General features: G+C 33.2%; 1 protein-coding gene across 6 annotated transcripts; it reads left to right on the forward strand.

Annotated features, from left to right (window-relative positions):
* Positions 1–749: 749 nt before the first annotated feature.
* LOC107870874 lies at positions 750–13,592 on the forward strand. Of its 6 annotated transcripts, none has more exons than XM_047412999.1 (8): positions 750–908; positions 7,239–7,514; positions 7,677–7,732; positions 7,823–7,901; positions 7,980–8,118; positions 9,545–9,658; positions 9,794–9,955; positions 13,035–13,592. In XM_047412999.1, the coding sequence occupies exons 2-8, from the start codon at positions 7,345–7,347 to the stop codon at positions 13,038–13,040; spliced, it is 726 nt and encodes a 241-aa protein (XP_047268955.1). In that variant the 5' UTR covers positions 750–908; positions 7,239–7,344; the 3' UTR covers positions 13,041–13,592. The 6 variants fall into 6 exon arrangements, with proteins under 6 accessions (XP_047268955.1, XP_047268953.1, XP_016573048.1 ...); XM_047412997.1 differs by lacking the exon at positions 13,035–13,592 and adding an exon at positions 10,282–10,795; XM_047413000.1 differs by lacking the exon at positions 750–908 and adding an exon at positions 3,730–3,884.
* Positions 13,593–17,021: the final 3,429 nt, after the last annotated feature.

The raw sequence follows: 17,021 nt of genomic DNA on the forward strand, positions 1-17,021 counted from the left end.
AAGTATTACAGATTACAATTTTCCTCATATCAATATGACAAAAAAATATATCTTAAAATGTTGATCAAAGTTTAAATCATTTGACTCTTAGAAAATAAATTGTAATAAGTATTTTGGAATGGAGGGTATACTTTCTCCGTCTAATATTACTTGTCAGTCATATTAAAAATAAATGTCCAGTTTAAAAAAAATTAAAAAGAGTCGTTTGGTGTGAGGTATAAGGTATAATAGTTGCACGATAAAATGAAGGATTATTTTATTCTGTGTTTAGTCAGAGTTATTACTTAGTCTCGAGATTATTTATCCAATTATTTATACCGTAGTGATGGAATAAGTTATCTCAAATACATGGTAAGATAAGTTATCTCATCGGGATAGTTAATCTCAGGATTATTTATTCCGAAATAACTTATTTCCAACCAAACGACCCTTAAATGTAACAATAGAAGAAGTGAGGGAAAAAACTTAATCATACTCGGTTTGTATAACAAATTTATTTTATTTATCATGATTAAATTAATAAAGTAAAATACATGTTAATTAATTATGATTAAATAAAAAAATTCTAAACTAAAATAGATGACACAATATATATATATATATATATATATATATATATATATATATATACTTGACGCAAACACCAATCCGGATAAGTTTTTATCAGAAGTGAGTAGCAACAAAGATTCGGACCTTTGAGCAGCCAATATGCCAAAAGGAACACTCGAATATGCTTCAAAGTTCCGCAAAAAGATTCGGACATTCGCATAATCCCGTAACTTATGCCACTTCTCATCTTCCATGGGACACATTTCTTTCCCCTACCTTTCTCCCCAAATATCCCTTCTCTCCCCTCCCACAAACATCTTCTCCTTTACCGCATTTGTCATCACTTACCAATCAAGCAGGTTCTTTCTCTTTTTTCCTCACTTCAATTTCAATATTTTTTTTTTTAAAAGAAATCAAAATCCACCCCTCTAATTAATGATAGTATATATTTTTTAAAATTTTGAAATTTTTGGGTCTAATTTCATGCAAAGAGTGATCCATTGTTTTTTTTTTTCAAGATGTTAATTTGAAATTTGAAGCTAGCAAGTTTAATGTATTAGCCTATTAGGTATTGCATGGACGAATGTTAACGACAGACTTGTAAACTCTTTTTGTCACAAAATAGTTATCAGGTCTACAAGTATTAATGAAAAATTAATTAAAAATATAATTTGATTAATATATTTTTTATTAATTTTTTAAGTCCTTATATATTTATGTGGTCTTAATTCTAGGAAAACTAATATTCACTCCGTTTCGAAATAAGTGAATTGTTGGGGTATTCATTGGTATTTCAAAATAAGTGAATCTTTGAATTTTTTTTTCAAATTTACCCTTATGATTTGATACCCAATTAACTTTTGAAAAGATATTACAAGGTCAATTTTTTTTTTTTGGGGTAAAAATGAAAAGTTGTATTAAATTTATGTCTTTAATGTTTTTTTCTTAATCTGTGCGCCAAAATTCAATAATTCATTTATTATGAAACGGAGAGAGTATAAGAGAAAAGACATTTCCTCCAAACTCATTTTAGCACTTAAACTTAACTTCTGTTTATTTACCTCCTTATCATCTTCAAAGTGTATTTGTTTGACCCCTAAAGCTGATGTGACATTTTTTTTAAAAAAAGGGACGCGTTTATTTATTAAAAAAGAAAAAAACCGCATTTTTTAAATTAAAAACTGATATAATCCCACTTTTTATTTTAATATATATTAAAAAAAAATATTCTTCTTCTCCAATGCCCCCACCCCCCATGGCAACCCACATCCACACCCACACCCTACACTCTTTTCTTCTCCAATTGATCAAGAACAACAATACTCATTTTCTTTAAACCATCAATTCCTCCATTAACAATCTCATCCATTTTCTTCGACTATTAATTTCTCCATTAACAACCTCACCCATTTTCTTCAACCATTAATTCCCCATTAATAATTTCACCCATTTTCTTCAACCATTAATTTCCCCATTAACAATCTTACACACATTCTCCATCAACACTTTCAAGATGATAATTAATTGGACACAAGAAGTAATGATTAAGATGTAATAATTCAACATTCTTATATCAAAAAAAGAAAAAAAATCACCCTTTAGCTAAAAGCTTTGAAAAAAAATGAAGTTTTTTTTTGGCTTTGTTTTTTTCTGATTTTGAAACCATAATTAACAAACTATGTGATTGGTCTGAGATCATCATAGCGATTATATTGTTTCAAAACCAAATCTTCAACCCTGACAATCAAAGTTATATTTGCAATTTATCACTATATTTGCTTTGGTCCAAGACTATGGAAGAAGAAGACCCACCTTTCTTCTTAAAAAAATGAAGTTTTTTTTTTTTTTTTTTTTTTTTAAAACGATTGAGATTCAATTGGAAAACTAGGGGGAGTGGGGCGCTGGAAAAGAAGAAGGGGAAACTTGCGTTTGCAGGGTAGGGGGTGAGGGTGAGGTATGGAAGAGGAGAAAGCATAGAGAGGACGGAGTGGGCGGATGGAGTGGGGGTGTGAAGAAGAAATAAAATAAGGGTGGGGGGTGGGGTGCCTTTTTTATTTAATATATATATTTATATATATATAAATAGTACATACATATTTTTTATTTTTTAAAAAAAAATATATAAAAATAATGTATGGGGGATTAACTTTTTTTTAGAAAAATAGTAATTTCTTACGTGGCAATGACGTGGCATTGATGTGACGTTGATGTGTAGGCGAGTGTAACACACTCTCCGTTGTGAGAGTGGTATTCAGTTTTGATGGGTAAAAATAATACACTTTAAAGATGTTAAGGGATAAATAAACAGAACTTTAATTTAAGTGCTAAAGTGAGTGGAGCGAACAAATTTAGGGGGGAAATCATGTCTTTTCTCCTAATATAAGGGTAAAGTTGAAAGTAAATAATAAATGTTCTTTAATTTTTTAAACTGACAATTATTTTCGGAGAAAGGACACGAATTCCTAGTGCAGAGGGCAGAGGTTGAGGTAGTAGATTAAAGAAATATTGAAGGGAGATAATTAGACATGGCATGGAGCAAGCCTACCATGATCCTAGATAGAAAAGTGTGGAGAAGACAAATTATAATAAAAGGATAATAGAAAGAGTACATCATTGCTAGCAGGTAAGAGGGCTTTGTTTTGTTATCCATACTAACTATAGTACTAGAATTGTTTCAGTGTGCTACTATTTATCGTATATTAGGTAAGTCTTTTTATGGTATTCTTGAGTGTGGTGATTTTTATTGTTTCTATACAATCTCCCTTTTAAATTATTTTTATTAGTTTGGGTCTATTGAAAATTATTTTTTTATTTTACTTTTAAGATAATAATATTAATGGCATATAATTACATCTATTTAATAAAAATATGCTGAGTATGTTATTATTGTTATATAATATTGGACCACTTTTCGATTGACTAATTTGCAAAGATACAGCAACCCAAAGTTCCTAAAAAAGATGGCTAAATAACATAAGTATCAATCTTTTAAAAATTAATTGCACTCTCTCATTTTTTTAATTATTGCACTCTTTCTTTTTATTAATATATATATAACATAGTCAATATATACATATCATTGTGTGTATATGTGAAGTTTTTGTAATATATTTAGAGAATTGAAATTTTTTGTAATATTGAAAACATAAGTTGTATATTTATGTAATTTTTAGAAAAAAATTCGTACATTCGAATAAGTCCAAAACTTATGCCAATTTTATTTTTCTTCCATGTGACACATTTCATCTTTTCTCCCTAACCTAATGAATACCTCCTCCTCTCTGTCTCCCCACAAACATCTCCTTCACCGCGTTTGCTACTTACCGATTTCACAGGTTCTTTCGATTCCCCTTTCTTGCTCTCTTCAATTTCAAAATTCTTTTTGAAAATTTAACATCTACCCCTGTAAATAATAATAATTATTTTAAATTCCTCTCACCCCTTTTAATGTTCCTAATTGGAGTCCCATGATGGAGTTATCTATTGTTTTTTTTTTTTTTTTAATTAGTTTAGAATTGTCAAAATTTTTATTGGGTATTGCATGGTCGAACATTCGGGATGCATTTGATATAGCTTTATGCTCCAATTTGGGGATTTGACCAGAAACGAAATGGGGTTTTGCTAGGAATTGTAAACTCTCATTCATTTTGGTTTGGGGGTGGGGTGGGTGGGGGGGGGCGCAGAATATGGGAATGTACTTATGTCTAATTGTTTTTTTTTTTCCTAAGCTTTGATGTGTAAAGTAGGGGTTACATGACCGGTTGGTTGGGAATGTACATATGTCTAATTTTTTTTTTTTCTAAGCTTTGATGTGTAAAGTAGGGGTTTACATGACCGGTTGGTTCTGGTTTTTTAATGTCAAACCAAACCATTCAGTTTCAGGTTTTTAAATCTATAAACAAAACCAAATCAATAAAATTCGGGTTTTTCAACCTTGGGCTTTTTGGTTTTCTCGATTTTTTTCGGGGTTTTTCTGCTAAAGGCTTCATACAAACATATAATTAAAGGCTTCATACAAACATATAATTAACTTGTACTTAAAATAATTCTTTAGTCTCAACAAGATGCAACTATCTTAGTTTTCCTTAACAAAATGATACAAATTGAAATGTGTTATGACTATAAAATATTCAACAAATGAAAAATAAAAAAATCATGTAAAATAAATATTGCATATTAATAAGTTATAATAAAATAACTATAATTAAAATATTAAGTCATGCTAAAATAAGTCTAGTAAGTATTAATTAATTACATGGCTAAATATTAAATAAAAAAATAAATTTAGGTTATATATTTATGCAAAACTAGAAAATAGATATCCAACATTATTATCATTCTTAGTGTTTTTGAATGTTTTTGTTAGCATTTGTATTGATCTGAGCTTTATTTGAGTTACTAATATCTTTGGGCTATAAAACTTATTGGATCATTCACAATTTTAAGTTTAAACATGAAATAATATGTTGAAAAATAAAACAATGAAAAAGTTTAAGAAATATTTCTAAATTACATCACAGTAAATATTTTTAAAAAATTGTATAAATGTAATATCGGGTTGGTTTGACTTTTTTTAGGTTAAAACCAAACAAAATCAATTATAGTCTGTTTCTTTTTTTCAAAATCAAACCAAACCATTAGTCGGGGTTTATTTTTTGGTTTGACTCGGTTTGTAGTTTGGTTCGATTTTCGGTTCGATTTTGTTCACCCCTGCTGTAAAGTTTTAGCTTACATTTAGGGGCGGACCCACGTGGTCCGTGCCGGGTGCTTGAGCACCCATTGACCCTGGTAAAATTTTATATATTTATATAGAAATACAACAAAACTGGTTATAATATATTGTTAAGTAGCCATATATACAAATGACCTAAGTTGCGCGGACTCTTCATTTTTGATGCCGTATCCGTGTCGGATTCTCCAAAAATACACTACTTTTGGCGAATCCGACATGCACCCTTGGCATGTTTGAAGAATCCGAGCAACATAGCAAATGACTATTGGGTGCTTTGGCTTTGGTGTGGAACTTAAGCACCTTGATGCCTAAAGTGGAATGGGTTTGATCCCTAGTAGCAACACACATTTTTTCCTCCTTTTCCTTAAAGGAAGTGAGTACCCACAACCTTCAAATCCTGGATCCGCCCCTGTTTACATTTTTTCTATCCGATGAATATGTGAGTTAATACAATCTTAAGCTTATGAGATGGACTTGAATTAAAGTAAAAAGAAAAAAGTAATCTTTTTGTATTTATCTAAGCCTTGTGGACAGAGTTCGCGTGTACCTTTAATTTGCTGGTGGGAGATAGTACCCATGGATTTATCTTTGGTGCATGCAAGTTGTCCCGAGCACCACAATTATATTAAAAAGTAACCTTTCTATGGACATATAAAACCATGACAAACAATGTAAATGATTCAAGGTGAATCACCTTGAAAGGCTCATAACAAAGTTTTTCAGTAGTATAGGCTCAGGTGCGAGAACGGTATCCATTGCCTGCTGCACTACGTGTTTATCAACCACCCGCTCAACTTGAGAGCGGACAGCGCAGCTTTTGCGTTCCACTTATTGAACAGGGTTCTATGGTCGGTCGACAACCCCTCGATATTTGGTCTTTATTAAGTTATTGCTGGGTTTTGATTATTGATCTTTATTAAATAGTCTTTCCACTTCATTTGGTTTGTTTGGTTTTGACTTGACACGAGTTTAAAAAATTATAGAAGACTTTTGAATCTCGTGATTTTAAACTAAAGATATGTAGAATGTATCAAAATGTCCTTTAATCTTGTGGTCTTAAATATGTTATGTGAAAAATTAGAATTGAAAATTTGCCAAAAAAGGGAAAGAGACTTTCTTTTTTAAACTAACTGAAAAGGATATTAAGGTAAACAAATTGAAATGGAGGGAGTAATTGTTTGGGAAGGCTCTCGATGAAATCAGAATATTCAACTAATGACTTTAAGTTGATGTGCTTCTATAGGAAAAAATTGATCTTTGATCAATACCCGAGTTATGTCTTCTCTGGACTTTAGGTAAATCATTGATATGATGAGATTCTACTGTTATATATCGGGTTGCAATGTGCAATGGGTCCTACTCAAACGGAAAATGGCTACAAATGATATTAGCTTAACTACTGACGTTTAATCCAGATTCCATATTATTCAAAAATCAAGCTTTCTGAACATCCAATGTGGTTCAATAATGGAAAACACAATACTAATAAATCATGGGAACATCTAAAATTTCAATCTCATATAGTTTCAGTATGTTTTTGTGCCCACTCCACAGTGCACAAACAGCCAATTCCATGCATCCAATGAAACCTATAAGATAATAACATCTATATCCAGTTGTATAGACAAAGACCGGAAGTCAGGATAGTCATGAACCTGGAAACACTTGAGCTCCTAATTTCCCCCATACTATGAAGTTTTCCAAAGAAATGAACAAGTTAGGGGGTGAATGTAGAAAATGTAGAAGACATGGTGCAAACAAAAAAGGGTGCATATGTTTAGAGTGTCTTGATGATTTTGTAAATAACAGCTGCGTGAAGTAGTCATTGTGTACTTTGATGAATTCCTGGGATATATTTCTGATCCATGGAGGATTTCCTTTTCTTAAAAGAACTTTACTATGCACTCTTAATCACTCGAAAGCATGAAAATACTAAAGAAACATTTCCTTGTTACAGAAAATCACAGACGTGTTTGGATTAGTGCACCATAACTGGTCAATATTGGTATCTGCGTGTCAATGCTGGCAATCAGTCATTCAATTGACTGATTGCCAAATTGCAGATGGGTGCCCAGTGTCCAGTGAAGCCTAAGACAGCCTTAGAGGGCGTGCATGGAGTGCAAGTGGTTCCTCATTCACCATTTGCATTGGAAGAGATAAAACAACATGGAGACTTAAATCAACCGAGGAATGCAGTTTTTCCTGTTGGAACAAGACACCAACTAATAGTGCAGTAAGTGAAAATGAGGTTATCTTGGTTGACTTCTGATCATTTGTCTGGAGGTGCTTTTCTATCTTCAATAGGCAATATAGATGATTGAATTGTCAATTCAGATCCAACTGTTAGGATTAGGGTTGACAAGAATTTGACTCATCATGTTATCTTGTTTACCAGGAGAGTTTGGCAGCAAAGGCCTCGTTGCCTCAGGCCCATCCGTTGCAGGTGCCATGGTAAGATACGCAGAATGATCGCTCTGCGAACAGTTAGGTGTATTATACTGCCTCCAGCGTGTTTCTAATCTTTTAATTGTTTTCGCTTAGGTGATAGAACCATTGCTGAAACTATTGCGAATGTGATCACTTCTCTACCTTTTATTGCTCTTGGACTTCAGGCTCCAAGGTCAAAAATATTTTCCTAGAGCTGCTTTTGATGACCACGATTGATTACTCTTTTTAATTTCTTCTTTTATTACTGCAGGAAGAATCTTCATTGCAAACTTTATGCCAATTCATTAATTGGAGTTGGAATTGTGTCCAGTTTGTACCATGCTTCGAGAGGCAAAGTAAGACGCTATATGAGATGGGCTGACTACTCAATGATAGCAACAGCAACAGTGGTAAGTCTTCAGCAGTTAATTCATTTTTATATCTTTTCAGGATTTTTTATGTTGCCCAGATATTCTAAGCTACAATTTGCCTGGAAATTTAGTCACACCAGAAGTGTTTGCTGAAAATTATATTATTGATAACTACCTCATTCATCAATATCAAAAAGAAAAAACTGCAAAGAATTGGAAAAGGTGTGTGACATAGATGTTTAAATAGCTGGCAGGATGTGCTGAAATAGTTTTCTTGGTCTCCTGTTGCTATATTGTATGAGGTGTATCTACTCCACATTTAAAAGTATGATGATTTGTGTTAGAATGCTCAATTTCCTAGAAATACTTTATTTCGGATGCTATTTAAATAGAGCTATACTGGAACGTTAGTGTGCTACCTTGAGAATGGTGTTTTAAGAAATTTTATTCATCATGAACTTTCAATCCAATTGACAATTGTACTTGCCCAAAAAGTTGACGTATTCGTCTACATTCTTAAATCTCAAGAACCTAAAAGAAAATATTAAAGCTAAGCATTCCTCTGAATGGTCATTCTTATCGACCATTATCAACAGAGGCAGGGTCATTCTTATTGGGATTTTATCGCGATGTTCAGAAAGAAAAGAATAATGAGCTCAGATAAGTGGTAACCAAGTTGCTTTGTTACTCTAAACCCAGAATATAAAGTTTTCTTTTTGGTTTTCAATAGCACCGTTTTAGTAATTAACCACGTGTTTGGTGCAAGCAACATTTTTTGCATCTACAGAAGAAGTAAGCCCCTTTTATAAAGCAAGGCTTTCCTTAACACTTCCTACGATATGTTACTTGAAATTAGCATGTTCATTTTCCACTACAAAAGTAAATGTAAAGAGGAGACCAAAAAAGGCAGCCTGGTGTAGGAAGCATCTCGCGCCCACACAGGGTCTGAGGAAGGGACGCACCCCAAGTGGGGCGGGGATGATCTGGGCAGCCTCCTCTGAGCCAAGCATCAACAAATTAGTGGCTGACTTAAACCTGTGACCTATTGATCACACGGAAACAACTTTACCCCTGCTCCTAGGCTCCCCCTTTAGACACGGCTAAAAAATGTGGACAAAGGGTGACCAAGAATTATAACCTATTGGTACCGGTTAGAGTCTACCTCATAGTAAGTGTGGATTCAATTATTACTGTCGCTCTTCACCTTCCTTTTATTTATCTAACATAAAGCAAAAAAGTTAGGTTATTTTTTATCATCTTTGTCTTTAGTGGAAAAGTTTCTAGTATCTAGTGAAGGTAACAGTCTAACAGGTACCCTGAGGATTAGTTGGAGTGTACAAACTGGCATCCTTATCCAAAAAGTGTAGAGAGGGGTAAGGGTTGATCTGCGGGTGCTTTTCAACAGGTGGTTCTATGAAACTTCATAGCTTTAAAAGAAGCTAACTTAACTACTGCGTTTTTTCAGTGTCTATCGAGGGCACTTAGGAATGAGAATCCAAAATTGCTGATGGCAGCATCTGCAGTCCTCCTACCAATCCAACCTCTGATGGTTTCTGCTGTACACACTGGAATGATGGAGGTATATATCTGCGTCTGAAATATGATGCTCGAATGAACTACATTTGGCCACCATTTTATTCTCTTCCATGTAGCTCTTCCCTTGTCCGCAAAGAATTTGATTTAAAGGACTGTCTTCACTCTTTTTCCCATTTAGGTTGCATTTGCCAAAAGAGCATTTCAAGATCCAGATCTGAGGATGAGCCACAATGTGCACAAAATGTCATCACTACTAGGTGGTGCTCTTTTCATTGCTGATGATATCTTTCCTGAAACACCTTTCTTGCATGCTGGTTGGCATCTTGCTGCTGCTGTTGGGGTGAGCACTTGCAATAAGCTTCTTGAGTAGGTTGCTATTATTCCAATCTAATTCCCGTTAAATTTGCCGAAACCACTTGCCATAGCCTGCAAAGATTGTCCATTTATTCAAACCAGAAATGACAAAGATCAGTATCTTAACTCAATGGTCAATTTATAGTAGTAGTGATAGTTATCTGTTATAGTTATGTGCTATGGAATATGGCAATTAAGCGTTGCTTTGTATTATGGATGGTGCCAGTGTGAAACATTGTTTGCAGAATATGATTTTTCTTGTCTTGCTGCACTTTCTTCTCTGTTGCTGATGAAAGTCTAGTATTCTTGCAGACGAAATCCAGTGTTATCCAAAGCGAAAGTACAAAAAAGCTCTCAGCTCTGTTGGGACTTTTAGTGCAAACCACAAATAGAGAGTGAACGTTGATGAAAAAAGGCAAAGAGGAAAAAAAATACAAATATAGATGTTCTGCTAAAGATGTCAAACGGGCCGGTTTGAGCTGGCCTAAACCGGCCCGATTCAGCTTACTTAAATGGCCCGACCCGGTAGATCGGCTGTAGGGTACTGGTCCTGGACTGGGCCAATTTTATTATTGGGCCCGGTTAACCTGGCTGGACCTATCCAGGCCTGCTGGTTAACTAGCTCGGCCCGGATAAGCTTTTTTTTATTTTTTTATTTCGGATTTTTGACCGTTGGGCCAAAGTAGCCGTTGGGTCCAACGGCTATATGGCCGTTTGGAGCCAAAAACGGCTACTTCGACCTTTTTAATTAATTTTTTTTTTCATTTAAAATATTTTTTTAAACCCAAAAAATTTTCTATAAATGCCCTACACTTTCTAATCATTTTTCACACAATTTTCATTTTCTCAAATCTCACTCTCTCAAATCTCAAATATTTTATATATTTCCTAAAATGTTCAATTCAATTTTTTAATTTGTGATTATAAAGTACGAGTGGAAGTTTTTAAAGTCGCGATTTTTGGATACTTTCAATATTTGGTATTGTCGTTTTATCTCTTACTTTTAATTTTTAATTAGTGTATTAATTGTTTAATACTTAATTTTATTATATTCGTGTATTTTGAATTTTTTTAGTTTGATTTATATTATGGATAAATTAAGAAACCTCGCTAGTAAAAGTGTCAAAATTTTGTCTCGGAAGTGCTAGTGGTAGTAAAAAGTGAATTATTGGCGGTAGAGGTAGTTCAAGTAGTAGATATACTCGTGTGTCTCTGGTACCGCGAGTTAACCTTTTGAGGAAGAAGTAGGTGTAGGTGCTCACGATATGAATTATGTAGAAGTTCAGAAAAATTACAATATAGAACAAGAAAATGAAGTAGATGCGGTTGATTTAGATAAAGTTGAAAATATGGGTGAGACATCCGCATTAGGAAATGTTAATGTTAGATCTGAATCGGTTAATTGCCCTCCCCATCGTCCCCGTGCCCCAAGAGCTCGTAGAACAACTAGTATTGCATGATAATTTTTTACGCGTATAGGAGATATTGAGGTGCAATGCAATATTTGTCAACAAGTATTTAAGCATAAAAGTGGAGGCAAGCAAGGAGGTACAGGTACGTTAATGAGACATAAATGATAATCACGAAAGAGAGTTATTTATTGCAAAAGGTGGTGAGGCTGTTGATGGGCCAACACAAACTAGAATGGACCCAACCCAGTAACAGGTCAGATCATTAAGAATTATAATAAATATAGGAATCGGAAAAAAGTAGCAAAAATGGTAGCTGTGGGTTGTTTGCCTTTCAGTTTTTCTTCTTCGGTTGTGTTTATTCATTATATTCAAACAATTTATAATCCTATGTTTAATGGTAGTTCTAGAAGTACTTGTCGGATCAATATTTTTAGACTTCATTCACAATATGTTTTTTATTTATCTACATTGTTAAAAAATATTCAATGTAGAATGACTCTAACTTCTGATCGTGGTCGTGCTGTTAATAAAAATGATTATTTAACCATTACTTGTCACTGGATAGATAGTAATTATGTTATGCAAAAACATATTCTTGCTTTTTTGTATGATGAAGATCGTAGACATACTGGAGAACTTATTGCTGAATCGATAAGTTAAGTTGCAAAATTTTATTGTATTGAAAAAAAAGTCCTATGTATTGCTTTTGATAATGTTTCTAACAACAAGACTGCTATTACAAAGTTAAAAGCTAAGCTCTCTCCATCGTTACCTGAAATATTTCATTTAAGTGTGCTTGTCATATATAAAATTTAATTGTAAGAGATGGTCTTGAATTTTTTGAGCTTTATATTGAAAAAATTCGGCTTGCTGGGGCTTTATTCAAGGAAATAATCGAAGAAAAGAATTAGAGAATTTAAAGTTAAATGTCAAGAAAATGGACTTAGACCTCTATTGATACCTGAAGAATGTGATACTAGATGGAATGCTACGTATGATTATTTAAAAACTTGTTATGCTTATAGAGTTTCTATTACACTAACTTTTAACCAACATTGTGGTTCATTTGCTGATTCGATTGAATGTATGCTACATGATTCTGATTGGGCTGTAATTGATGATCTTGTTAAGTTTTTGAAAAAAATTTATATAGCTACAGTTGAATTTTTCGGTGCTTATTATCCTACTGTTTGTAATATTTTAGCATATATAATTGATATTTCTACTTTGCTAAAAAAAAATATAAGAATAAAGAAAGTTACAAAGAAGCTGTTGGTGTTATATTTGCAAAATTTTAAAAACATTTTTTTCGATTCCCTCTATTTACTTGGTTGGTGCTATACTAAATTCATGTATAAAATATACTACTATGTGCCACTTTAGTACTCTTATTTATTCTAACTTAGAGATAAATACTAACAATGCTTCTGATGATGGAAAACTGGAACAACTAGATTTGTATACGGCTATGAGTGATGCGAACATTTACATAGATAAATTATATAACCATTATGCTGATTTACTTGATTTAGTTGTACCGATAAATATCACTTCAACTGTCGCTTCTCATCCTTCCGAGGAGCCATCATCTTCTAAAAGGCCGGCATATAGTGGTTTTCCTGATTACTTTTATGATTTAAATGTTTGGAACAGTTTTGAGGAGGGAACTTACACAACAGCTTCTCGGGAAGAACTTAAGTATTATCTTCGAACACCAATAGAGGATCGTAGACGGCGGATCAACGCGTTGGATTGGTGGAAGAATAATGAAACACAATATCTTGTGCTTTCAAGATTAGCTAGAGATATATTGAATGTTCTAATGTCAACCGTTGCATCGGAGATCGTTTTTAGTTAGAGACGAAAACATCTTGGAGACAATCGACACTCATTGGGAAGCAATGCTATGAATGTTCTAGTTTGCCTTAGAGATTGGATTAAAGTGGAACGAAGAAATCAAGGAATGGAGGTGGAGCTGAAAGACGAACAGAATCTTGAAGAAATTATGACTTCAAGGGAGAACTCAGCATAATTAAGTTCAATGCATGATTTTACCCCCATTAACTTTGACTATCCTATGTAAGTTCCCGTTAATATTAATATGGATGAGTTGGAAAAAATGATGAAAACTTTATAGATTTTTCATTCATGTGCATTATAAATTTCGAATCATTTTGCATTTTGCAATCAATAAAATATAATATTCATTCACTCTTTATTTTGTAATTTTTTTTCATTTAATGATTTAAATTGAATTTCTAGTTTAAATTAAATACTTAATTTTAATATATTACTAATTTACTATCAAGTATTATTAATTTATTATATTAAGTAACATATTTTTTAAAGTAGTACATATATTGAATTTTGGAAACAGCCTCTAGCAGAAATGTAAGGTAGGACTGTGTACAATACACCCTTGTGGTAGGGCCATTCCTTGGACATCGCGCATGACGGTAGCTTTAGTTCATCAGGTTGTTCTTTTTAGTACATATATATGTATATATATTTTCTATAGGCTCTAAAGTAGTATATATTTAACGTATACATGTGTATATGTTTTATAAATTAGTATATAACTATATAAATTGTATATATTGTAGTATATGTTTTATTTAAAGTAGTACATATATATTGAATGATACGTATATATGTGTATATATTGTCTATAGACTCTAAAGTAGTATATATTTAACGTATACATGTGTATACGTTTTATAAATTATTATATATCTTGTAGTATATGTTTTATTTAAAGTAGTAAATATATTTAACTAATGTATAGTCGTATACACGATTACATGTGTAATTGTGTAAATGTTTTTAAATTTCTAATGTAGTATATACTATATATGTAGTGTATATATATTGTTTAACGTATTTAAAATGTATATAGGTGGGTATATATAGTGTATATTGGAGAAAAAACTTTTAACTTTTTTTTTTTTTTTTTGGTTTTGACTGAATTTTGGACCGGTTTTAACCGGGTTAGGTGTAGTGGCCCGGTCCCGGATTGTTTCTTGAAAATTTACTATTGGGGCCGAAACCGAACTGACCCGTTAAACCTGGCCCGGAATCGGACCGACCCACAACCCATTTAATTGTGACGGGCTGGTTCTGGATTGACCCGGCCCGGCCCCGTTAACAGCCCTATGTTCTGCCCAATACTAATAATTATAAGCATATGAACAAAGAAATTGGAAAAAGATTACGATGAAGTGAAAGGTTAAGTGCTGTTTTGTGATGACAAAGGAAAGTATGCCTTGGAACCTTGATGATGACATTCAAGCGTACATTGAGCGAGATGAAGAGCTCAACATGTTTTGAGCCCCGATTCAGGACATAAATCACGTCATTGACAACACACGACATTTTAACATATGGATGAGTTCTCATGTGAATAATGTTGGACGTTGGACTGTCGTAGATATGTTATTGAGGAAGTCCTGAATTTATTTGTTTACTATTTGTTGTAAAAGTGCTTGTGTGGGTAGCCTCTGGGACAATTTTTGTTGACAGATTTGCTTCATCACATGAGATGGCCATACACCAATACCTCTAGGTCAACAAAGTAACCAACTCACACAATTTGACAACCCATAACTACGATATGAGGGGGTAATGTCAAAAAAACCTAGCAATACACACCTCATTTTTCAATGATATTGTTGACTACTTTTGTCCAAATTACAATATACGTAATATAATCCCACAAAGTGGGGTCTGTGGAGGTAGAGATGTAGAGTATACACAGACCATACACATGCCTCAGAGGTAGAGAGATGGTTTTCGATAGAGGTTGTTTTTGATAGACCCTCGACTCAAGGGAAAAAAAAAGTCCAAAACAGTCTAGGGAAGTAATTTTTGTCCCAAATAAAAGTAGGAATACAGCAGCATTCTCACACACTTACCCTTCTTTTCTACCTTCCCAAAGGGACAACTGAAAAAATACTGAAAAACTCGAGGGTGGGTTCAAATTAGAATTCAAGTTCTATGCACCAATGGTGCAAGAAAATATTAAAGCATTGGATCTAGTCTCTTATTCACCTGCACAATTCATCGAGTCCAACTGATGTTTCTCTCTGTGTCCTTTCTTAGTGCACTTCCACTTCTGCAGCTAAAGTGACTATGCCCAAAAAATCCTTAGTTATAAGTTGATTCCAGTTGAGCATCTTTCGAGTGAGATTTTGAGAGTTGCTAGTTAGAGAGCACAGTATGACGAAATTAATCTTTATTGTTAACACATTAGTAATTGTGTTGAGTCATTTGAACTTAGAGGTCTAACACTCGTTAAATTTTTTATTAAATTATTGAATACAAAGGGAGAAGCTAATAAATAAAAAATATGGAGGAGATGCATAAATAGGTGCAAAAGATATTTTCAAGCTTGCAAACACAAAGCAAAACCACGCAGCTAAACACTTCCATAATATTTCTTGATTTGCTTCTTCTTTATACGGGCATTCAAACCATAATTACTTTAAAAATAAAATAATATGATGAAAATACAACACTCAGTTAAAAAGACTTGAGTAAACATAGAGAAGCTTACACTACATTTTCAAATATGTTTCTTAATTTTGTTAAGTCTCGTGACAACGTCTTTCATGTTATCCTTAATTCTGGCTTATCGTTGGTGCAGTCTAAAGCCAGCTCTATGATGGAGCCTAGGCAGATTACATTTTCAGAAGTGCCATCTTTTTCTTCCTCATAAATAATATTGTCATCCACAACATCCATCTTAGTCCCTGCCCAGGAAATGCTCGCATTACCCATTTTCTCAAGTTGAGTTTCATTGCATATCTCTTCATTTTATGGGCTTCTTTTGGTCAAAACCTCCATCAACATTATTCTATAACTATAAACATGGAAGAGAGTGACAAATAGACACTTTGAAAACTTAATGTAACATTTAGACACAAGTCTTGAAAAATGAAGTGTACAGACACCATTAGTGATGTCATCCATTTGACATATATGGATTTCTAAAAAAACAAAAACAAAAAAAATTAAAAAAGATTCTCCAAGAAGCCTCCAAAAAAGGTCCATTTTCTACCTACTTTTTCCATTCCGACGACTTTTTCACCGATATTTTCCTCCTCACAACTGAAAATCACCATTATCTTGCTTATTGCTTTTATTTTTATCCCATTTTCTTTCAAATAACTTCAAAAAAATATTTTCCTACCATTATTACTAGCTTGAGAAGCTTCCAAAATCACTCCACAACTCGTTAGTAGATAGATTCCTATAGTTTAGAAGCACTATAAATACCTTTCTCCATTTTAGAGCAAGGAGAGCATCGATTAAAACACAATTTTTGTACGGATTATTTACTAGTCATCGACTAGTTATAAGCCAATATCGTAATGTAAGATCGATCAGTATAGTCTGTAATGACAGTAGCTGAAGTTGTTATTGATGGCAGTGATGAAATGAGAGTATGGGGGAGACTCCCAAATGTTGGAATTGAAAATCTTTTATTAAGGTGACAATGCCCATTGTGTTGCATTGCAATGGTTCATATGATGACATGGTTCGAAGCATAATTGAGAAAAGAAAATTAGCTTGCGATCCAAGCGACATGGTGGTTAGCTATCTAATGAATGGAAGGAGAAAAATATATCCCACATTCATAAA

This window comes from Capsicum annuum, chromosome 5 (assembly GCF_002878395.1).
Source record: "Capsicum annuum cultivar UCD-10X-F1 chromosome 5, UCD10Xv1.1, whole genome shotgun sequence".
Classification (NCBI taxonomy): Eukaryota; Viridiplantae; Streptophyta; class Magnoliopsida; order Solanales; family Solanaceae; genus Capsicum; species Capsicum annuum.